General features: G+C 46.2%; 1 protein-coding gene and 1 pseudogene across 4 annotated transcripts in view; one reads left to right on the forward strand and one right to left on the reverse strand.

Moving 5' to 3' along the window:
* ZFP90 (ZFP90 zinc finger protein) overlaps positions 1-23,591 on the reverse strand; it is a 94,818-nt gene that overhangs the window by 52,434 nt on the left and 18,793 nt on the right. For all 4 annotated transcript variants that reach the window (XM_026011564.2, XM_072731630.1, XM_026011566.2 and 1 more), the window contains one exon: positions 630-695. In XM_026011564.2, coding sequence (XP_025867349.1) covers positions 630-653 — 24 coding nt within the window. In that variant the 5' untranslated portion in view covers positions 654-695. The remainder of the gene's footprint in view (positions 1-629; positions 696-23,591) is intronic.
* Positions 9,592-10,325, forward strand: LOC112929522 (myelin-associated neurite-outgrowth inhibitor-like; annotated as a pseudogene).

Consider the following 23,591-nt stretch of genomic DNA (forward strand, 5'->3'; position numbering starts at 1 on the left):
TAGTATGCATCTTTCTTGTTAATGCTTTTATATTTTTAAGTTTATAACCATAATAATATATGGTACAATTTTGTGTCTTTAAAATATATTTAATGTACATGATGACTATAGTTAACACTGGCATATTGTATATCTGAAAGTTTCTGAGAGAGCTGGTCATAAAAGTTCTCATCACAAGGAAAAAAATATTTTTTTTGGTATTCATCTGAGATGATGGATGTTAAATAAACTTACTGTTATAATCATTTCACAATATATGTAAGTCATGTCATTATGCTATATACTTTAAAACTTCTATAGTACTGTATGTCAATTGTCTCAATAAAACAGAAAAAAGCATTTTTTATTTTTTAATTTTTTTTGAAAAAAGCATTTTTAAATGTAATTTGATCTCTTTAAACAATCTGCACATATAAATACAAGGTGTTCAACTATTTTTAAATATTTAAATTGTGTCATATATTGCCTACCATGTCATTTGTTCTCCACTTCACACCACATTTTTGAGATTGATCCTTGTTGATATATGCAACTCTGGTTTGCTCATTTTTACTGCCATATAGTGATCCCATGACTGTATACTCCATATACTGGGTTTATCCAGGGGGTTCCCACATTTGGATTCTTACCAGAGAAGCCAGGATTACTCCCATCTGAGCTGGGCACAGATAGCTTCCAAGCGGAGAACTAGCCACCTAGCAAAAAAACAAAACAAAACAAATAACTGTCCTAACTGGGCCTGGAGCCCCAATTCTCCATCCCAGTTCAGGCTCTGTGTTCAGAGCTGTGAGGGGCATATCCTGGCCAGCTGGTACAAGACCAGCACCTCAGAGAGGGAAGCAACCCCCCCCCCCCCCCCGCCAGGTCCTTATGATTTGTCCCTCACCTTGGTGTCTCTTTCTGAGTTGCAGAATCCCATGAGAGGGTGACAAAAACTAGGAATCCCTCTCCCCGGGGAAATGTACCCACAGAGGGCCTTCAAGCTAACCTATAGGCCCCCAAGTTTGGGCTTTGGCCACATCTTCCTGCTAGTTTACCAACACAATTTAGGGAGCCATGTGGCTTGAAGGTGTTAGGGAGGAGTAACTAGTACTATGCACCTGGTGGAGCCATCAATAAATGCTTGCTGAGTGAGTGAGCAAGTGAGTGGACGCAGAAGAAAACACTCAGAGCCCCTGGCACAGGGCCTAGTAGGTGCTTGGAAACAGTGGCTGTGATTAATGTGTGCCTGTGTGTATAAGTTAGGTTGAATGCAGTATTATTTATAGACAGTAAAATCCACCCTTTGCAGTATATAGTTCTATGAGTTTTGATAAATGCAGAATTGTGTAATCACCACCACAATCAACATATAAAATATTTCCTTCACCGCAAAAGGTTCCCTTGTACTCCTTTGTAGCTGATCCCCTCTTCCTTTACCTCCACCGAGGCCCAGCAACTCCTGATCTGTCTGCTGTCCCTATAGGTTTGCTTTTTCCAAAATGTAACTGGAATAACATCATGGAGCTTTCTGAGTCTGGCTTCTTTCACTTAGCATAACACATTTGGGACTGATCCCTATTTTTGCTCATATCATATCATACATTTGAGAGTTTGATTTCCTTTTCACTGCCAAGGAGTATCCCACTGTATGAATGTATCACAGTTTGTTTATCCACTTGCCAGTTGAAGGACATTCGGATTATCTCCAGTTTGGGACAAATATGAATAAGGCTACTATAAGTGGTTGCATACAGGTTTTTGTGTAAAGGTAAGTTCATTTCTCTTGGGTAAATATGTAGGATTGGGATTTCTGGGTCATATGGTAAATGAATGCTTAACTTTTTTTTTTTTTTTTTTAAGATTTTATTCATGAGAGAGGAAGAGACACAAGCAGAGGGAGAAGCAGGCTCCATGCAGGGAGCTTGATGTGGGACTTAATCCCGGGATTCCAGGATCACGTTCTGAGCCAAAGGCAGATGCTTAACCACTGAGCCGCCCAGGCATCACTGAATGCTTAACTTTATAAGAAGATGCCAAAGGGTTTTCCAAAGTGGCTGCACCATTTTGCATTCTTTCCAAACATGTCTAAGAGTTCCAATTGCTTTCCATCCTGACCAGGGGTTGATTTTATTTGTTTTTTTTTTTTTCTTTGGACCATTCTAATTCTATGTAGTGGTATCTCCTTGTGGTCTTAATCTGCAATTCACATATGATTTTAAATTGGTGTATTTTATTGCCAGTCAATCCTACAGCACGTGGCCTGTGCCTAGCCAGGGCTTCAGATCCAGACACTGCTCCCCTGAAGTGCTAGGAGAACCCAGGATAGCATGAGGACTTTTCAGGACCAAGGCAGGCTCATATGAGCAGGCTCAGGCTCATATGCTCAGAGCTATGCTGGAAGCCCCATTTCGCTCAAAATGAATGGGTGTCTGCTATCCCACCATGCTGAGTTCCTCATCTGTGATAGGCTGGTTGGCTAGGTAATGACTTGGGCCAGGCTATGACAACTGGTGCTGAGAATACCTCTAGCCACCCACAATGGCCCTTCCTAGGTGTAGGTGTACTTGTGGTACCAGGAAGGAGAGTAAAGGATGGGGCGGAGCTGCCTATGCTAAAGGCCCTATGGTTGCCTCCAATGAGTGCCACTCCAGAACTGCCACAAAGAAGTACTACCCCATTTAATAAGGAGAGCTCCACAAGGGGGGGTTGGGGTGTCTGCTTCTGCACCCAAAATGGGCTCTCTGGTGACTCATGATCAGATCTTGTCACCCTGCCTACTGCCCGGCTCCTGCTACCAAGAATCTCAAGGGAGGTTATCTGTGGTAGGGCCTCAGCCTTTGCCTCACCATCCAGAAAGGCCCAGACCTCTCTGGCCTTTCCTCTATTTTGCTGTCTCTTCCACTGATCACAGCCCTAGCTACTACCCCCAGTGAAACACTTGCCTGTCCCTATCAGCCTGGCCCTCTGACCAGGGCTCCCATTGTTTGTCTATCCCTGCTGGTACAGATTCCAGAGAGAGGACTACTTCCTCAGGCCTTCTCAGTAGTTCTCTACTCCAGGCCCCTACTCAGTTACAGATAAGCTGGCTGGGTCTTGCTCTCCTCTTACCCTCCTTCTCTAGATGCTTCCTACCTCAGCTACCTGCTCTACCTGAGACTGGTATAGAGATGGGAACAGATAAAGGCAAGGCCTGGTATAGTAGGAAAGGCTTCTGGCAGGAGTCAGAGGACTGAGCTGGGTCAGGGAGAAGGGAAGGTTTGGAAGAGGGAAGAAAATATGGTCAAAGAGCCAGGTGTAAGGGCACTGCTGCGATATAAGGGCATAAGGGGAGGGAGGAGGGAATGTCTGCTCACATCTGAAGGATCTGAGGTTTAACTTTGGAAGTGCTCAGGAACCATCAGAACGCCAGGGTCAGGGGCTCATCCAGCCCACTCATTTCCCCCACCATCCCCCAACCCAGCCATGTATGAGCTCTAGGTCACCTTTCCTCCCATGCTTGTGGGTTGGAGGCCTGGGAGCCAAGGGCCCCCTTTGTGGCCACTTGTTCCTCCCTTTCCATCAATCATGGAGCAAGCAGCCAGGGGCATCTTTTCTCCCTTGAGAAGGTAAGGCATAGAGGATACAGAGTGTAGGTGACTCATGCCACTCTGGACTGTACACGCCACACCTGCAGCTCCCAGGTGGCACCAGGAGGCCTGGGGGAAGGTTTGCTGCACAAATACAGCACACAGATCACAGCCTCCCTCCTCCGGCCATGCCCTACCCAGACCTTCCGCATTCCTCCTCACTCACCTGAGGCAGTCACCCTGGGTAGGACTCCTGGCAGAGCTGTGGAGATTTACGGGGTGCCCTCTGCTTCAAAGTTCCCTAGTCATTGGCAGGAATTCATGCCCTGGGTCTAGGGATGCCCAGCTGTTCCATCTGGCCTGGGGCCAAACACCTCATCGCCAGGCCTTCTTCCCAGGATTTCTCAGGCTGGCACCACCACCTGGGGCCTGGCTCTGGCTTTTATCATCAAATCCAGGCCAGTGCCCTGGACTGAGAATAACAACAACTGGGCTAACTTCTGTGTGTCAGGCACTGCCCCGATCATTATAAACCTTATCTTCTAGTACTAAGCCTCTGCTGTCTCCTCCTCACCCTTGGGCTCCTCACCTCCACTGTCTGTGCGTGAACCACTTTCCCCACTCCTGCTGCTGCTATTGCTGCAGTGGCCTGGCAGACTGGAGGGCCATTCACCAAGTAGGCATGACCAGGCAGGCTTTCTTCTTTTCTCAACGGACAAGGGCAGGAGGGCCCTGCTGGCAGTGCCACAGGGCAGGGAACAGGGCCAAGGCTGTTCCGAGTCAGGGACCACTGAGTGCCTCCTGTACAGTGGCCCAGAACACCAAGCACTGAGGTCCCTCAGGAGCCCTCAGAGCCCATGTGGACAAGCTTGGTCATTTCTGGCCAGGGCCTCAGCTGCTCCTCTACCCTCTCTGGGCCTCTGGCTCCTCTTACATCAAACAAAGGGTCGAGAGGAAGCCACTCAGTGCTTTCTCAGCTCTGAAACACTAAGACTAAAACTCCAGGTGACTCAAAAGACTTGTGAGCAGCCCCTAGGCCAGGAGCAAATGACCTCACACAATCGTGTTCCTTGTGACCAAATCAAACCTCTGCAATTTGTCAAATTCTGTGGAATTTGGGCTTCCTGCAAAGGACTGGGCCCCAAACTTAGAACTTTAGCCCTTCCCTTTCTTTTTTTTTTAAGATTTTATTTATTTATTCATTCATGAGGGACAGAGAAAGAGAGAGAGAGAGGCAGAGACAGAAGCGGGCTCCACGCAGGGTTCCTGATGTGGGACTCAGTCCCGGGACTCTAGGACCACGCCCTGGGCCAAAGGCAGGTGCTAAACCGCTGAGCCACCCAGGGATCCCCTAGCCCTTCCCTCACTTTTGACACTTGGCATCAACTGCTAACAAGTTGCAGCCTGAGCAGAAGCAGGAGTGAACATCTTTGATCTACCTTTCCAAACCCAGTTCAGAGGGTCTATGCCCAGTGCCTTGACCCTCTTGGAGCCCAGACTGAAGACAACAGAACACAGACATAGATGCTGACTTGCAGCACCTGTGATCAGAGTCCAGATCGGCTCAGACAGGTGAAGTGATTCTCTCTTGTGGTCGCTTAGGAGAGGTGGCACAGGGGACTGGAATCCAGGACTCTAGGCTTTTCCCACATGTCACCAGCTCTCTTTCCTCCACATCACACAAATCCAGTGACCCCTGCCCCGAACCCCTCCATCCCCCTCCTCTGCCCCTGCATACTATTTTGAGGGTAAACTCTGATTATGGTGAACACCATTCTGAGGTCCCTGTGGATGGAGCTTTTAGCAGGTCAGTAAAAATCACAAACGTACCAGAACAGTGCTATACTCACTGTGCTTAACCAGACAAACGTCACATGATATCAACACTTAGTGATTACAGTTGAGACCCAATTCCTTCACAGGCATCAAGCTGAGACCTTTGACCTCCCTACCAGGCTCTAGCTTCTCTTCTCCTCTCCTCTTGCCCCTGAGGAGAAGGTCTTCATGAGAAATTGAGGCCTTTCCTTCTCAGAGGTTTAAAGCATTAGTCTTGGGGTGTCCTCCGCTGCTTTAGGAATCCAGGGCAAGAAGGGACCACAGTGCCCTTGGTTCCCAGGTGACTAACTGAGCCTCTTGGAGTCAGTCTCTGCTGAGAGCTGTCACATGTGAGTCAGTGACATTCTGTTGAGCCAGGAGGACACCTGCAGTCCCCATGTTGACCTCAGTGAAGCATGGCAGTTTAGGCAGGTGATGGAAGTATGGGTGCAGAGATGCACACCTTGGCTCACTCCTGAGCCACATAGCCATCCTTCTATCCCTCCAAACATCCCTCTGTGTATTTATTATTTATGCCATCAGTGGTTGGTGGGAACTAGGAGATGTCACTAGCACCATGAAAGAAGAGAGCTAGCAGCCGTGGCGCAGTGCTGACTCTTCTCTTTCTCAACTACACATCTGTCCCAGGTCCCTTGTCCTCCCACTGCTGCTGGCTACTCAGATCTTCCCTCGCCTATTTCTAATGACCTCCCTGCCTGCTTGACTTCCATGCCCACAGCCTGTCCACACTTGAGCCTATCCTCTACACTGGCTGCCAGGGCCCCTATCTAAATCACAAGCCTGATCTAATCACCATTTTGTGCCCCTTCCATAAAATCCATCCAAAGACCTGGCAGAGACTGGAGGATTTCACAACCTGACCCCAATTTGCCTGAGTCATCTCTGGTTCCAAGGATACACTAATGAATATGAAAGAATAAATAGCATACTCATAACTCTGGTGGGGCTCACACCCTACAGATCTCAGCATACAGAAAGGCCAGGCCCCAGCAGTGGCCAGAAAGACATGGCCTTTGGTCTTGCCTTCTAGTCCTAGATGCTGCTCCACAGCTCCCACTTCTGGGGAATGTACCTAGATTAGCAACCTTCACCTGAGATGTCCCCAGGGCTCTAGAACCCTCAGTTTTATGGTTCCTTCTATCTATCTGGGATGCCACCTCTCTGGTACAGGCTCTGAATCAGAGACCACAGCCATTCCCACAACTGGTTGGGGCCCCCACAGATGCTGAAATCATTTATTTACACAAAAATTCATTTCTGTGGAATTTGGGCTTTAATCTGTGGGACTGTGGCCTTGTTAGGTCTAAAGGGATTTTCTCGAGTTCTGAGCTAGAGATGCCCTTAGTTCATATCCTTCGGTGCTACTCAATTCCCGGAGCTCCTGAGGCAGTATCGATGACAAACAAGCCTCTCAAAGTGATGCCAAGCCTCTGACATCATCTTTGGGAAAGATTTCCAGGATCACCTGCTTCCCTTTCCTGGTCCCAAGAAGTCCATGTCTCAGGGCTTCAGTTGTAGTAACTAGCTGGGCAAATCCAAACAGAGACTCAGTTCTGAAGGTTCATCTACAGTTTGTAGCCAGTCAGAAAAAGGTATGTATGTATGGAAATGTAAAACGCAATAGGATTATAAAATGAAGCAGACACTTGGCAAGTCTAGCAATTTCTTTAAAAGTTAAACATACATCTGTCATATGACATGACCATTTTATTCCTAGATATTTACCCAAGAGAAATAAAAGCACACATCCACACAAACACTTGCATACAAATACCCATGGCAGCTTAATTTGTAGTAGGCCAAAACTGGAAACAACCCAAACGGCCCTCAATAGCTGAAGAGGCAGACAAATTGTCTATCCATACAAGAGAATAATACTTAGCAATGAAAAGGAATTAACTGTTAATATATACAACAACATGGATGAATCTCAAAACAAGTATGCTGAGTGATAAGAGAACAAACAAAAATATTCCATACTGAATGAGTTCATTTATGAAAAATTCAGATAATGCAAAACTAATCTGTAGTGACAGAGCAGCAGATGGGTGGTTGCCTACAGATATTGGGGGTGGGAGGGACAGATGATAAAGGGACACAAGGAAACTTTTGAGAGTGGTGTATATTCATTATCTGGATTATGGTGGTGGTATCACAGGTGTATATGTATGTTAAAACTCACCATATTGTACACTTTAGGTACATTCAGTTTATATATATTATATATAACTTAATAAATACTATATACAACTTAATAAAGTTTATATATATATATTAATGATAACTTAATAAAGCTATTTAAAAAAAAAGAGGAAGAAGAAGGAAAGAAAGAACAGAGTGCCCTCATACTCTCACTGCAGTCTTCTGTTGCCTTCAGGCTACAATGAGCACCCAACCTGGTCCATGAGGCCTTTCCAGCAGCCTGGTCACCCTCTCCTGCCTCATCTCTCACATCTCTCCTGGGTGGTAATCAATCAGCTGTGGCTCCCTGAATGTGCCACGCTATTTTACACTTGTGCATGCAGTCCCCTCCACCAGTAGGTCCATCTCCTGCCTCAACCACCCAGAGAATTCCTACTCTATCACCAAGGCCATGCTCAGAACTGCCCTCTCCACAGAAGCCTTCCCAACGCTAGCAGGTCACTATGAACAGCTCTCTTCTCTGCTCCACAGCCAAGTGCCCAATTTGCTGTTAGGATCTGTTTGTCTGGGCAGACTGGGGGCTCCTTGAGGCTAGGGATAGTGTCACATCCATCCCTGTCTTGTCTGTGTCAGGCCCATGGGCATCCATGAAGCTTTATTCAGTGAATTCAATATGCCCAAGAAGGTGGGGTAGATTAGCATGGGGTGGGGTAGGAGAGATCCAGAACAGGATCTGAGAGTTGGGAAGAGTCAGGAAGGGCAGAAGGCACAGCCTTCAAGGAGAGGCAGGCTGCTCCCCTGGGAAGAGAAGAAACTGCACTTATCAGGATTCAGCTAGAGCCTCAGCTAGGTAGGGTTCGGTAAAGTAGGCTCCCTGCTTCCCCATGTCAGGAGCTTTGCCACAGGGATGGGGTTGGGGACTGAGGCCTCTGCTCCAATACTCATCTGTTTGTCTGCATTCCCCACATCTGCTGAAAAATGGCTTCAGAGACTATACCTACAGTCAGCAGCTTGGATAGTGGAATGGACAGCAGACCCCTCAGTGATTCCTGAACACAGTGAGAAAGAACTATTGCAAAGGGAACCCTCTGAGCTCATGATGCCTTGGGTAACTGCCCAGCCGTCCAGGCCTACCCCTCTTCCATGGCTTCAGGGGTCCTAAGTAGGCCTCTGGCTGGATGACTGTATAAGGGTGACCCTTTCTCCACCTAGCCCTGTAGCCTTGGTGTTCCCATTCAGCTGTAGCCTAAGAATGAACTGGTCTTTATATTGGGAGCTGGGCCACACAGGTGGAAAAGAGCTCCTACTTTTCCTGGTTAATCAGGGAACAGTGCCAAGGCTAAGGCCACCAAGGGAGATCATTCTTCAGGGATCAAACCTGGGAGGATAAATACCCAGAAATGATGCCCCCACAAGCTTCTAGGTTGGTAACTAGAGACACATGTGTGTGCCAGGGGCTGAAAGTCCCTGCACCATTGAAGCACACTGGAGAGGAAGGACAGCCAAGGGCCAGAGGCACTGCCCAGAGGGTAACAAGCCTGGACCCAAGGCAGAAATGCATCATTTGTTCAATGACCATCAAACTATTTTCTGATGCCACAGGCAGGTGATCATAAATGAAAAAGTTCTTTCAAAAATGCAAGTGATACCACTGGGGCTGATCCCATTATTTACTCTTGAGCTGAACCAGCCATGAGCCCATTGGTCTTGGATTCCATCCAAGCTGGTTTAGTAACAGGTTTCCCACCAAAGGGCTTACGCAAGATCAGCCTCTCCTAGAAGGTATCCCATGGCACTTCCCTTGGAGATGGGCCTTCTAATGTCACATCACTGGAAAGTTTCTCAAGGTGGCATCCCAAAGAAAGATCCCACAAACTCATTCCTAGGCCCACATACTTTAGAGGTGGTGCCAAGGTCAGACATGCAGCTCAGGGTCGCTTGGTGCCAGGGCAGGTGTATGGCAGAGGAACTCTGGCTGTGCTTTACTTGGCCCAGACCAGCCACTGGAGGCCCAAGGGAAGCAGAGCTGGGTGCAGACTGGAGCATGTGGACAGTTTTTGAAATCATGAATCCTGTTTAGAGCCCTGGTTCTTCCGGGGTTCCCTATGCAAATGCCAAAGGAATTAGTTATCCAACTGAGTTCCCCATAGGCTACGAAGCTGCAGCTCCCAAACAGGTTACACTCCTGGCATACCTTACAAAGTGTTCTGTCTGAGACGCCTGGTAGCTCAGTGGTTGAGCGTCTGCCTTCAGCTCAGGGCGTGATTCTGGGGTCCTAGGATCGGGACCCATATCAGGCTCCCTGCAGGGAGCCTGCTTCTCCCTTTGCCTATGTCTTTGCCTCTCTCTGTATGTCTCTCATGAATAAATAAATAAAATCTTAAAACAACAACAAAGTATCCTGTTCCCCCACCAGCAGGGCAGTGCCACCATATTCCTCTTCCCCCAACCCTTCCCAGACTGCTTGTACCCCATGCGAAGTGCCTACCCCCAGCAGAGCCCCTATGCACAAGGCAAGTACGACACACACCAGTATGCCCCGCCTAGTCACCCCATCCACCATATCACAGTGTTGCAGCCCAACCGCATGCTGGTGATGGTATACCCTGCTCTCATCCCTCCACTTAGAGGCAATGGCATCACCATGAGCATGGTATCTGGGACCACTATGGCCATGCCAACAGGTATCCTGTTGACCATCCACTCCCCAACTCCTGTTGCCCCCCCACCCAGTCACTGTGTGCACATATTGGAGCCCTGGGAATGCCCATCTACAGCTATGTCCCCTCTCAGTTGTGATCACTCTGCAAATGTTTGAGGATGGAGATGTGCAGTCACATCATGGAGGTTCCACAGCTGTTGCTGCACACCTTGCACCTCCAGCCCAGACCTTCTTAATGCTCTTGACATTTGGTTAAAAAATACTACGATGGCCTGGTCCAGCAGGTCCCAGCACCATCAACTAACTCTGTGGGTTAGTCTTAAATCAAATCCTGTTTTGTGGGCTGCCTGGCAATTTTTTAGCTGATTAAAAGGGAGTATTAATCAAAAAAAAAAAAAAAAAGCCCACACACTCTAGCTTAGAAAAGTTACTAAGACTCTCGGCACCTCAGTATCTTCCATTGCAAAGGGTCTGTAATTCACTTCCTGTCTTTCATTTCACAAATATTTTTAAGGTACCTGCTGCATGTGGGGCCCTGTACTAGATATCTCAAGGAAGAGAAATGAAATACTTACCAGATGGAGGCTCGAAGTCAGCTTTCAGACACTCACTGACCCTCAAAGCTTGAAAGCCAGGTCCAGTGAGGGTGCTTGGGGATGTGGAAAGTGAGGGGAGGGTAAAGGTCTCACAGCACAGACGCCACACAACACAATTCAGAGTGCTCTATGAACTGATCAAAGAATGTTCCAGAACAGGTGTACCGGGAGCAAAGTGGGAATAGCACCTGGTTCATGTCATTCTCATTCACATCTCACTCTCCAGCAGAATTAGATGATCTTGTCTTTCTACTGGGAGTATTAAGGGTCAGGGAAGGCTTTGTGGGCAGGGGCTGCTCGAACAGTCTCTGAGTAATAAACAAGTTTGCCAGGCAGATAAAGGGCATAAGGACAGCCCAGGCCAAGAAAACATGAGCAAATCTCAGAGAAATATCTTATGATGAGATAAGAAGTGGCTTAAAAGAAGTACAAACTTTGCTATTCAAAGAATTCCAGAGAAATTCCCAGATTAAAAAAAAATGCAGTGATGCTTGCCTTTTGATATAAGAATGTGTGCCTGTTTGGCCCTGGTCTCATTCTCCCTCTGCCTCTGCAGGGAATTTCTTGGAGATAGCTCATGCTAAAAGCCCTTAAAAATGTGTTTCTCCAAAGACACACCAAATCCCCACTGGATAATTAGGATGTAGCCTAATCTTTGGAGGATGGTTGTTTTCTCTAAAGGTATAAACTGTGGCAGCCCAGGGACTGACTAGGGCTCCTTAATTGATACATTTTATCTGCATTTGAATCTCATTTTCCATTTTGTAAAGGCCTGCACCTTTTCTTTTGAGCTTATTTAAAGGGCTATTTTATACACATATGTGGGCAAAATGGCAAAAAGTACATTTGATAAGGGTGTGGTTGCATTCTATAATGTAGTCTATAATGATTTAGGGTCACAGAACTTTTCTTTCTTCCAGACCGGGGCTGCTCCATAGCCAATGCAATGACTTCCAACCTGGTGTCCACCCTACCTAATTGAAATGTAGAAAGGTATCTCTGGGCAGGGACTATGTAATGCACACTGTCAGAGTGACTGTGTCCAGCCTGCTGGGACTGACCTCACCTCCCAGGGAACTGGTATAAGGGCCATAAGGATAGGAATGACTGAGTTAAGCTCAGGAAAGGACAGGGGATTCCCTAACCAACACCAAAAGGGCTAAGGGGACAGGATACTGCAGTGTCCTCTGAGTTTTGGGAATTCTTATTAAACAGAAAATGTTATCCACAGAAAACAGTGCCAATGACCTTGGAAACACATTAAAACTCTCTGGTGTCAGGGAGAGCTGCTGTAACCTGGACTGGCTGGGCTGGCCAGGTGGGGGGACTGTAATGGAATAGGGAAGAAAGGTCAGAATTAACTTTAGGAAGAGCCTGTATAGCCCCCAGGGGAATCCTTTATTCCAGCTTCCCAGGGTAGAGATGGACACTCCTGGCACCTTGCCCCCAGGAAACCAGTTCCTCTGGGAATGGACACTCACCAGTGGCCTCCTAGACCCAGGGGGAAAGTTTTTCTCAGAGGTTCAGCTTGTAAACCCAAGTCCCCCAAACAACTGCAGTCTAACACCCTCACAGGCCTGATGGTGGCACTTCGGGAGATACTACTGAGGTCGCAGTCCAGACTCCCCAAGAGAATTCATGCTCCCCAGCACTGGAGCTGGTGGTCAGTGCCTCTCCTGGGAAGGGAAGTGACCTATTCAAAGTCAAATAGCATAAGAAGATCTGCCAATTTCTGTTTGGGGGAATACAGTCGCTGAAAACAACCAAAAATGCTGGATGAAACATGAAAAATGCCTTCCTGAGAACACTGACGAACTGACAAGGCAGAAAGGAATAAGGTCAAAACGGAAGGAAAGGCAACAATCTAGAGAAGGAAAGAATACCAGAGTTCTTCTGGTTCTCTAGGCGTCTGCTGATACAGGCACATATGAACCTCCATTTCATTGGCCTTGAGCAGCAATGTGGACAAATGTCAAAACTCAGGACCTGTCCCAGGTGAGGAATCTACCAGAAGATCTTCCCAGATTAAGCTGGCACCCTAAAAGGCCTTCTACCCAGGGAATGCAAAAGAAGGGGGTGGGGCTGTCTTGAAGTTAGGCCACCAGCTGATCTTCACGCAGAGGAGCAGGCCAAATTCACATCATTGGGGTGCTTCAAGACACCTTAAATCATGGACTTAGTTCAAAGTACTTCTGCACTGCTAATATACTGAGACACCTGGCCGAAGGATGTATAAATCTTCTCTGGGGGAAGGCATCTTCATCCCAGGCCTCAACAAATACCCATTACTAAATTCTCCAGTATACTGAGTGGTACAACCCAGAAATAACCAATCACACAAGGAAACAACGAACAAGAACCAAGAGACAACAAACAGCAAGCATGACCCGACACCTTCAGATGATGGAATTACCAAGCACAGATTATAAAGCAACCCTACTTAATATGTTTAATGAAATAGAAGACGAGCTTGGAAATATCTGCAAAAAAAAAAAAAAAAGGAAACTATAAAGAACAACCTAACAGATCTGAGAAAGAAGCAAACAGAACTCCCAGAAATGAAAAATAGCATAATTGGAATTTTAAAACGCAGTGCAAGATTAGACTTAACTAAAGGGACCATTTGCAAACTGACAGATGGATTAAAAGAAGGCAAGAGGAATGAGCAGAGGGAGACCAAAAGATGGAAAATATGGAATCCACGTACTGCATACTGCAAAATTCATCCTTTTAAAGTGTCCAATTTAGTAGGTTTTAGCGTATTAACAGACTTGTGCAACCATCAGCACTACCTAATTTAAGAACATTTTCACTACCTCAAAAAGAAACTCCATACCCATTAGTAGTCACTCCCTGCTCTCTCTACTTTCACTGTGGATCTGACTATTCTGGATGTTTCATATAAATGAAGTCAAACAATTATGTGGCCTTTGTATCTGGTTTCTTTCATTTGGCATAAAAGTTTTCAGAGTTGATCCATGTTACAACATGTGTCAGTACATCACTCTTACAATGGCTGGGTAATATTGCATTGTGTGGACACTACTACTTTTATTTGTCCATACATCTCTTGATGGGCATTTGGGTCGTTGCCACCTTTTTGCCTACTTAGAAGCATGCTGCTATAAACATATGTATTTTTAATTTTTTTTTATTTATTTATGATAGTCACAGAGAGAGAGAGAGAGGCAGAGACACAGGCAGAGGGAGAAGCAGGCTCCATGCACCAGGAGCCCGACGTGGGATTCGATCCCGGGTCTCCAGGATCGCGCCCTGGGCCAAAGGCAGGCGCCAAACCGCTGCGCCACCCAGGGATCCCCAACATATGTATTTTTAAAAAGATAGAAAATATAGAGGAAGAGTTTAGAGACATGGAGAAGAGTGGCCTATGATTAGTGGGAGTTCTAGGAAGAGAAAAGAAAATGGAGACAGGGAATTCTTGAAGAAATACTGGTGAGAATTTTCCAGAATTGATAAGAGATGCCAATCACAGACGTTAAGAATCTCAAGGAATTTCAAGCAAGATTGTATTTATTTTTTTTAAGAGCGAGAGGGAGTGTGGGGAAGGGGGGTGCAGAAGGAGAGGGAGAGAGATTCTTAAGTAGACTGACTCCTCACTGAGCACAGAGCCCGATGTGGGGCTGGATCCCAGGATCCTGAGATCATGGCCAGAGTTGAAACTAAGAGCCCAACGCTTAACCAGCTGCACCACCCAGGCTCTCCTCAACAAGATTTTAAAAAGGAAGAAGATAATAAAGAAACATATGCTTAAACACATAGAGTAAATGGCAGAGACAGGGACAGAGAGGAAGAGAGAGCAAGAGAAAAGCAAAGAAAAAGTAGTATATCTTCCACTAACAGCTGATTTAGTAATGGCAACAGTTAGAAGCTGGGGGTGGAAGGGACCTGACAACTCAGAATTCTTCATCCAGTGAAAACATCTTCCATGAGGGAGCACAAAGCAAACATATTTTCAGACAAACAAAAACTGAGAGAATATGCAATGGGGGAATTCTCATTAAAGAATATTGTAAAGAAGGTATGTTGTGCAGAGAGAAAATGATCCCAGATGGAAGATCTAAGATATAAGAGCATATGAAGAGTCAAAAAAAGTGGTAAATATGTGCATAAAGCCAAACAAACATTGGCTTTTACTATAATAATAATGATGATAAGGTCTTGGGAGGTTATAGCAAAACAAAGCAGAATTAAAGTACAAAACAATAATGGGGGGGATAGAGTTAGGATGTTTTAAGATTCTGCACTACCAAAGAGGAAGGTAAGGTAACTAACTTTAGACCTTGATAAGTATGTGTACAGTAATTTCTAGGTAACCACTAACAGGAAAAAGAAAAAGAAACACAGCATATAACTTCTAAGTGGTAGAGGAGAAAAAAGACAATAGTAAACAAAAAAAAAAAAAAAAATCAGTCCAAAAGAGAAACACGAAAAAAGATGAGAAAAACAGAAACCACCAAATAGGATAATGGATTTAATATCATATATTTTTTAAAGATTTTATTTATTTATTCATGAGAGACAGTGAGAGAGAGAGAGGCAGAGACACAGGCAGAGGGAGAAGCAGGCTCCATGCAGGGAACCCAACATGGGACCGATCCTGGGTCTCCAGGATCATGCCTTGGGCTGAAAGCGGTGCCAAATGGCTGAGCCATCCGGGCTGCCCAGATTTTTTTTTTAAGATTTTATTTATTTATTCATGAGAGACAGAGAGAGAGAGAGGCAGAGACCTAGGCAGAGGGAGAAGCAGGCTCCATGCAGGGAGCCCGACGCGGGACTCGATCCCCGGACTCCAGGATCACACCCTGAGCCAAAGGCAGACACCCAACCTCTGAGCCACCCAGGTGTCCTGGTTGCCCGGATTTAACATCATATTGTGCGCACACCTGTGTGTGTGTGTGTGTGTGTGTGTGTGTGTGTGTGTGTGTGTGTAATGGACCTGGGTCTTGTTCAGCGTTCCACATGGCTATGGAAAGTCGCCCTCCATCCCCAGGGCATCCTCACTACTTCCTGACACAGATCCCACTTTAGATGTCTGAACACTACCAGGCCTCACAGCCTGCCCCTTCTGGTGGCCTCCCGGGCAACCACAGCAGTGCTAGGATCCCGGAGGCAAGAGACTCAGATACTGCATTAACAACTTCATGGCACAGCAATACCTTCATTTATTGTTCCTCACAGCTACTCCACAAGCTGGTCTTAACATCACCCCAGTTTCATTGATGAGGAAACAGGCTTTGAGAAATGAATTAACTTGCCCAGATTGCCTAACTATAAAGCAACAAACCTGGGTTTGCTTGTCTGACTCAGAGATCCCATGGCCTTAAGCATTAAGATGGCTTTCAAGGTTTTTCTTTTTTTTTTTTCCAATTGTGGTAAAATACACATAAAATATATGATTTTATCATTTTTAAGTGTTTAGTACTGTGGCATTGAAGTAGATTCACATTGTTGGATAACTATCACCACCATTCATCTCCCAAACCCTGTTCATCTTACAAAGCTGAAACTGTATGTTAAAAGACAACTGCCCCCTTCCCCAAGTCCCTGGCAACCACCATTCTATTTTCTGACTCTTGGTTTTCAAGGATTTATACAGACTGGTCCCAAGCTCCCATCCCAGCCTCTACTCAGCCAATGCTCACTGTTCTGTTCTCTGAACATGCTCTGCATGATCCAAACTCTTGCCTTTGCTCACACCAATACCTCCTCCTGAAATTTCCTTCTCCAACCCCATCCTTTTGGAAATTTCATCCTAAATGTCTCCTCCTCAGGAAAGAACTCCTGCCTTTAGTGATTGTCAAGGACTTGTATCATGCTCAGTGTGCCCATGTGTCACCTGCCTGCCAGGGTGTGAGTTTACTGGGGGCTGGGACCATGCTTGGTCATCCCCAGAAGTACCCTCTATGGTGCATGGCAGGCACGTTTTTTGAATTTTTTAAATTCAGCTCAAGCAGACAGGTAGAAGTTGCACCCAAGTAGATTCTTTCCCAACCAGCACAGCTCGGAGGATGGGGCACATTCTCCTGGAGCTTGTCATATAGAGCATTCATACCCATGCTGTGAATTATCCCAGCCACATGCTCTCTCCCTGTGTGAAGCAACAGAGAAGTTTCTATGGGCAGGCATACTCTTGGGTGGTTTAAGGGCTGGTTCTGAGTTTAGGGCTTCTCTTCAGTGGACCCTCTTACTCCTCTCACCTTCAGAAGTGAACACCAGCTTCTATGAAGCTCAAGCTGCTTTTGTTGGGTCAAAAGACAGCAGTCTTTTGCTGGGCCTTGACAGTGGTATGCATCTTTGTGCCACCATTTCTTCCCAGAATTCATAGGAAAACTATAAGCTGCAGCCGGCAAACCTACCACCTTCCTGCCAAGACTCAGATCCAGGAACATCAAACCGAAGCAATCTGTATAGATTTTGTGCTGTGGGTATGATGCCAGGTGCTGAGGAGATACAATAGAATGAGGAAGGTTCAGGCCTGTCCATGTCCAAAAGCTTACAATCTGGGTAAGGAGATAAGTTACATAGGAAAGCTATGCAGAGTGGAATGAGGCCTAATTACCAGTTTCAGGCCATGGGGGAAGAGGTTCTGCAAAACTGAGCCTTAGAGACAGGCTTAGTACTCTGAGGGTGCCAGGGCAAAAGCAGGCCCATCAAGGTGACAGAAACTGAAATGTAAGCTGGTTTTTGGGGGACCAAGTGTAGGGGTACTCATGTACACAAAACTGAGGGATGAGGAGAAGAGCGTACACTGGGTAAAGGGTGTGTATATCCCTGAGGCCGCCAGCCTGGCTGGATGGACAGAGGCCAGATGAAAGGGCCAAGTAAAAAGGGCTGAGGCTGGAGGTGGGCCAGGCTGAAGATACCAGGCTGAGAAACTTGGGTCTTGATGTGGACAGTAAGACTGTGGAGGGCCTGCTGCATACAGGACCGGAGGGAATGCACATCAGGCAGCCCCTACTTTCTTTCCTCCAGTCTCAGTGATGTGAACCCTACAGGAGCACTTCCCTCTGGACCCAATAAAAGAAGAAAAAATAAAGCCCAGATCCATGTGACAAAGGGAAAACCAGCTTCTCCCACACCTAGTTCTTTCACTTGCACCCAAGACCTTAAATATGCCTTTGAAACTTTTCATTCACTGAAGTTGCTTTGCTTTGAAACCATAAAAGAATACAGGGCTGCAGTTTGTCTTCCTGGCAGGAAAGTTCCACATGCAACTTGCAGCATTTGAGAGAGTGGAAATTGTTGGCCTGAGAGTCTGGGTCCTTTCTGGACCCAGGGGTTAAGGCACTCTGTGGTGAGCCAGTTGGGTGACCTTGGGCAGGTCACTGAATGTTATTAAACTTCACTTTGCCTACTCGTGGTATGAAGACAACAGCAACAGCTGGCCCCATTCAGCAAGGCTGCCTCCCTTCCACACACAAGGGTTGCTGCCAAGTGCCAACAAGGATGTCAGGCTAGTTGAGATTCCAGTTGGTTTTTAGAACCCTAAGAGCAGTTATCTCTCCCACTGGGGAGTTCCAGATCCTTTGGCTGTCACTGCAGGAGACAGATGTAAGGGAAGGCAAATTGTCACCAGAACTAAACAACCATCAGAGTGGAATGACCTCAAAAGGATAGTGTCTGCTCTTTGCCTCCCTGATCAACGCCAGTTGGAAACTCCAGGGCACCCAGAATGCTATACCCACCAAATGCTTGAGTGTACAGCAGGAAGTCAGAGGCTGAATAGCTTATGAGACATCAGAGATAAGAACAGGATGGTGGCTTTATGAAGACATGGAGATGGAAATATAGTGGAGAGAAGACAATACTGACCCAGAGCACCAGGAATCCTGAAAGAAAATGAACCTAGACTCTTCAATCACATCAGATACAAAAAGCAAAGTGGATCAATGACTTAAATGTAAGAACTGAAACTATAAAACGACCAGAGAAATTCTTTGTGGCCTCAGATTTGGCAAAGACTTCCTACATTGTACACAAAAGCACAGGCTCCAAAGGATAAAAATCAATATATTGGCCTAAAAATCTTGTGACTTAGTACTTCAAAATACACTGCTACAAAAATGGAAAGGTAAGTCACAGACTAGGAGAAAATATTTGCAAACTATATATCCACCAATAAGCAAACTATAAACTTTAGTCTCTTCCTTGATATTTCAACATGGCGTTACCTTCAGCCAATTCATCAAAGAACTTGTCAATAAATTCCAAAGGGGTATAGAACATATTTGGATATATATTTGAAATATAAGCCTTTTGGTGGATAGTTTATATTTATATATAATATATAATTTTTAGATAATATGTAATAAATTATAATATATAACATATACTATTTTAATGTAGAACATAATTTAAATTATAATTATTTTGTATATTATATTAATATGAGCAACCCAGTTTTAAAGGTGGACAAAACATTTGAAGAAATCCTTTATCCAAGAAAGTATATAAATAGCAAGTAAACACATGGAAAGATGCTCGACATCAGTAGTTATTATGGATATGTAAATTAATACCATAATGAGATACCACTACACACCCACCAGAATGGCTAAAATTAGAAAGACTGATCATACCAAGTGTTGTCAAGGATATGGAGCAACTATAACTCTCAGAAATTTCTGATAGCAATGTAAAATGATTCAACCACTTTGGAAAAATAGTTTGGCAGTTTTTTAAAGTTAAAACATACATCTGCCATATGAGCCAGCCATTCCACTCCTAGGTAATTACCCAAGAGAGATTAAAAATATATATATTTACTCAAATACTTGCACATGAACATTCATAGGAGCTATATGTGTAGTAGTCCCAATATATCCACACTGTGGACTACTACTCAGCAGTAAATAGGAACAATTTATGCATGCAATGACACGGAAGGAGCCTAAAATGATGATGTTATGAAAGGCAGACCAAAAAAAGTGCACATACTGTACGATTCCACATATATACAATTCTAGAAGATGTAATCCGATCTACAGTTGCCGGTAGCTGATCAGTGGTTGGCCAAGTAGGGCAGGAAGGGCAGGGAGGAAGGATTTCAGAGGGGCACAGGGAAATGAGTGAGTAATACATTCCTTGTCTTGGCTGTGGTGATGGTTTCACAGGAGAGATATGTGTCAAACTCATTAAATTGTATGCATTCAATATATGCAGTTTACGTCAGTTTTACTGCAATAAAGCTGTTCAAAGGAGACAGGAGAAGATGTCAGCCCTTGGCCCCTTGGTAAAGACCAGTCACTCCTGTGCTCTCCTGGTGGGGTGTGGGTATAGTTTGTCCACAAAATCTATGTCTCCTCTGCCATCCAGGTCCCTCACTTATTCCAGGTTTCTCAACCGTGTCTTCTGTGTCAAGTCTTCTGTCGAGAAGGAGGATGACAATGATGGACCAGGCTCCTTGGACAGCAGCAGGAGGCCAGTGGTGATCACACTGGGCTCCTGGAAGAATTCACCCAACCATGGAGCGTGTGGGCCCCTGTCATTCCTGCCTCGTTTGTGGAATGTGCAACAACTTGCTCTGGGAATTCTCCCAACGTGGCTGCAGAACTGGATAAGGCAGAAGTGAGATGCTGAACCACTCGTGGGGCTCGTGAAGGAAGTGAACTACCAGGGCTCACCATTCAGGTCAAGGCTGTCAGACAAGATGGCCATTACATAACCTACAATGATCATGAAATTCTGAAGCCAGGAAGCCAAAGCTATGTGCAAGGCACTCCTCCAATTGGCTAAACCCAGATTCCGATCTTTACCATGCTGGCCTGACTGAAGTTTCTTGAGGGCCGGACTCCAGAGGGCCAAACACTTGACTCTACACGAAGGAGTTCATTTCTGTGGCATTCAGCTAGGCTAAGAATGCAATCTTCCACTCTGTTGTCAGGCCTGCCCACATGTGGGACCTGCCCTTACTCCCTGTGGCCTTTCCTTGGTAGCATTAGCCTCACTAAAGGAAAGCTGGATTCAAAAAAAAAAAAAAATACAACCATAAAATGGGCATATGTGTTGGGGTTATTACTCACATGACTAAAGGAAAAACTGTTTTCTCTACTCATAATACTTTGGATGCCAAAGTGTCACATTAGGCGATTCTGACACTACCCAGGATTAGTGCAGATGCCACAGGTTGAGGGCTCAGGTCCACAAGATTTTCCCCACTTCAGACACCAAGTAAAAGTAGTGGGTGCCCAGGTAACCCACACTTCTGTCCAACTTGGCTGGAAATCAAGGGTTCCCATGAGTCCTTCTTCACGTTCCATCATTTGCTATATGGCTCTCAGAACTCAGGGAAACACTTCGTACTGTTTCCAGTGTCCTGTAAAGGTTACAACTTGGGAATAACCAAATGGAAGAGATGTGCAGAGCAAGGTATGGGGAAAGGGTACGGAGCTTCCAAGCCCTCTTTGGGTGCACCACTTTCCTAGCACCTCAATGTGTTCATCAACCCGGAGGCTCTCTGAACCCTTTTATTTACACATTTTATGCAGGAACAGGCACAACTGATTAAATCATTGATCACTGGTGTTAAGGTCAACCCCCAACCCCTTTCCCCTCCTCAGAGATTGGGTGTGGGGGCCAGAGTGGGTACTGAAAGTTCCAAGGTTCTCATCACATGAGAAACCAGCTCCCATCCCCCCACCTCAAGCCACCTCACCAGCATAAAACCATGAAACCACATGTGGTTTCAAGGGGCTATATAAGCCTTTGTTATATGAATAACAAAAAATACCCCCCCCCCTTTATCACTCAGGAAGCTACAAGGATTTGAGAAGCTCTGTGCCAGGAACCGGTGACAAAGACCAAATATGTACTTCTTTTCTTTCTTTCTTCTTCTTCTTCTTCTTTTTTTATTTCTTATTATATCACAACATTACAATGACAAAGGAATTAGACACCTGATGGACAGGTGTTCCGGGTGTTCCTTTAAATCACACATTCTCCCACAGGCATTCATAAAATGATCTGGTTTGCAGAAGCTGCCTGCAGGTGGATTTTCAGGCATGCCTGAGAAGCAGGGCAACTCTTCCAGTGAGAGTCGTCCTCTCCTCCGGGTTTTTCTGTGGCTCCATTTCCTCAGAAAGTTCACCTCAATGCTGAGAGGGGCCAGGCTGCAGGGACAAAGGGTTGTGCATGGCAGACAGTCTGAACTTTCTCTCTAGGTCACCACCGATGCCCCCACTGCCCTTCGTGGATGCCACAGGCCTTGCTCTGTTCTCTGGCTCAGGCCCACATCCGTGTTTTTCCCTCAGCCCAGTGTCTCTCTAGGCTCAGAACTAGGGAGCACTCCTCAGCCTCCCAGACATTTCTGACCGAGCTCAGCCATCCAAACAGTGGGAAAAGCTTGCTTTCTAGATCTCTCACCAGGAGACTCCAGAAAACAACTCACCACCTGGCCAGGTAACCAAGCGAATTCTCCTGATGAATTTTCATTGAAATCAAGTGCCCAGAATGGCCACCCCAGTTGGCAAGGCAAAACTGCAAGACCTCTCTCCTTACCAAGCACTTGCACAGGGCTCACACTGGCACAGCACATTTCCCACTTGTGTTATAACAGATCTTTTATCCCTTGCTGGCATACAGGGAAATGAGGGTGTGAAAAAAGACCAACTGCAGAGTCATGTGGAGAAGGACATGGGGTTTTGCTATCTAGCCCAGTACCCCAATACCTGGTGTTTAACATGTACAACACAGAGACGTACATCTGTGCAGCACAGGGTGGGGGGTGGTGGAGCGGGCATCAGGGCCCTGACCCTGAGGTCACCTACGTTTCTATTAGGAACTCAGGTCCTTGTTCAAATATTTATCAGGCACTTACTATATGTTGGCACTATGGATTCAGCATCATTCAGATAGATGAGGCCCCTGGCCTCAAGGTTCTCACAACCTCAGCCCTGTAGCATTAACCCTGAGAGGTCATGAAGCAAGAACAGGGCTGACCAGGTGGGATGCCAGAAGCAGCTCAGAACTCCATCCCTAAGTGAAGGGAGAAAGAATTCAGGACAGGACAGGGTAGGGCCAGATACAGGAAGCAACAGCTGACACGTCAGCCAAAAGGAAATAGATATGGGGGGGAGGGGGTATATGTGGTGTGTGTGTGTGTGTGTGTGTGTGTGTGTGTGTGAATCCTGGCCAGGTTCGGCGAGTGGCCAAGGCTGGCTGAGCACCAAGAAGGTCTAAAGAAATTCATGGGCCACACCAGGGCCTCTCCTGAAGGCCTGATGCATTGCTCTTGGCCTTAGCAGTGCAGCTCCTGCACCAGCCTTGGGCCAGAGGTTCAGTAGCATGGGCTGGGAGCATGGGCTCCAAATGAATGAGAATGGTACCACAATGCCAACACCTGCTAGTCCCACAAGTGCTGTCTACAGCCATCTGTAGCTTTATGGCACATGCTAACCAGGGCAAAGGCAGCGGAGAGCCCAGCACTGAGCCAGGCTCTGCCACAGTTTGCTGCAAGATCCTACGCAGACCACTTCTCCTCTGGTCTCAGTTCTGGATCTGTAAAACCCTTCTGCCCTGTGTCAGACTACCTGGGGGAGTCCTGCCTGTGGAGCGTGGCTCTTCCTGCATGGGCTGAGCTCTGGGTAAAGGTTGTCTAGGCCATTCATCTTCTCCCATCAGAGAAACTGAACTCCCTCGAGGCCTCTGTGGCTCATGGAAGACTCAGCCAACACAGGGCACTCAGAGTCTTCCTTTGAAAGCAGCCTATTTTATCCATGTGGCCCTGAGTGACCAAGGCCAGCTAGCTGGGAAGAGAACAGAGAAAGGAAACCCAGACCAGAGACATGT

Source organism: Vulpes vulpes, chromosome 12, assembly GCF_048418805.1.
Source record: "Vulpes vulpes isolate BD-2025 chromosome 12, VulVul3, whole genome shotgun sequence".
Lineage (NCBI taxonomy): Eukaryota > Metazoa > Chordata > Mammalia > Carnivora > Canidae > Vulpes > Vulpes vulpes.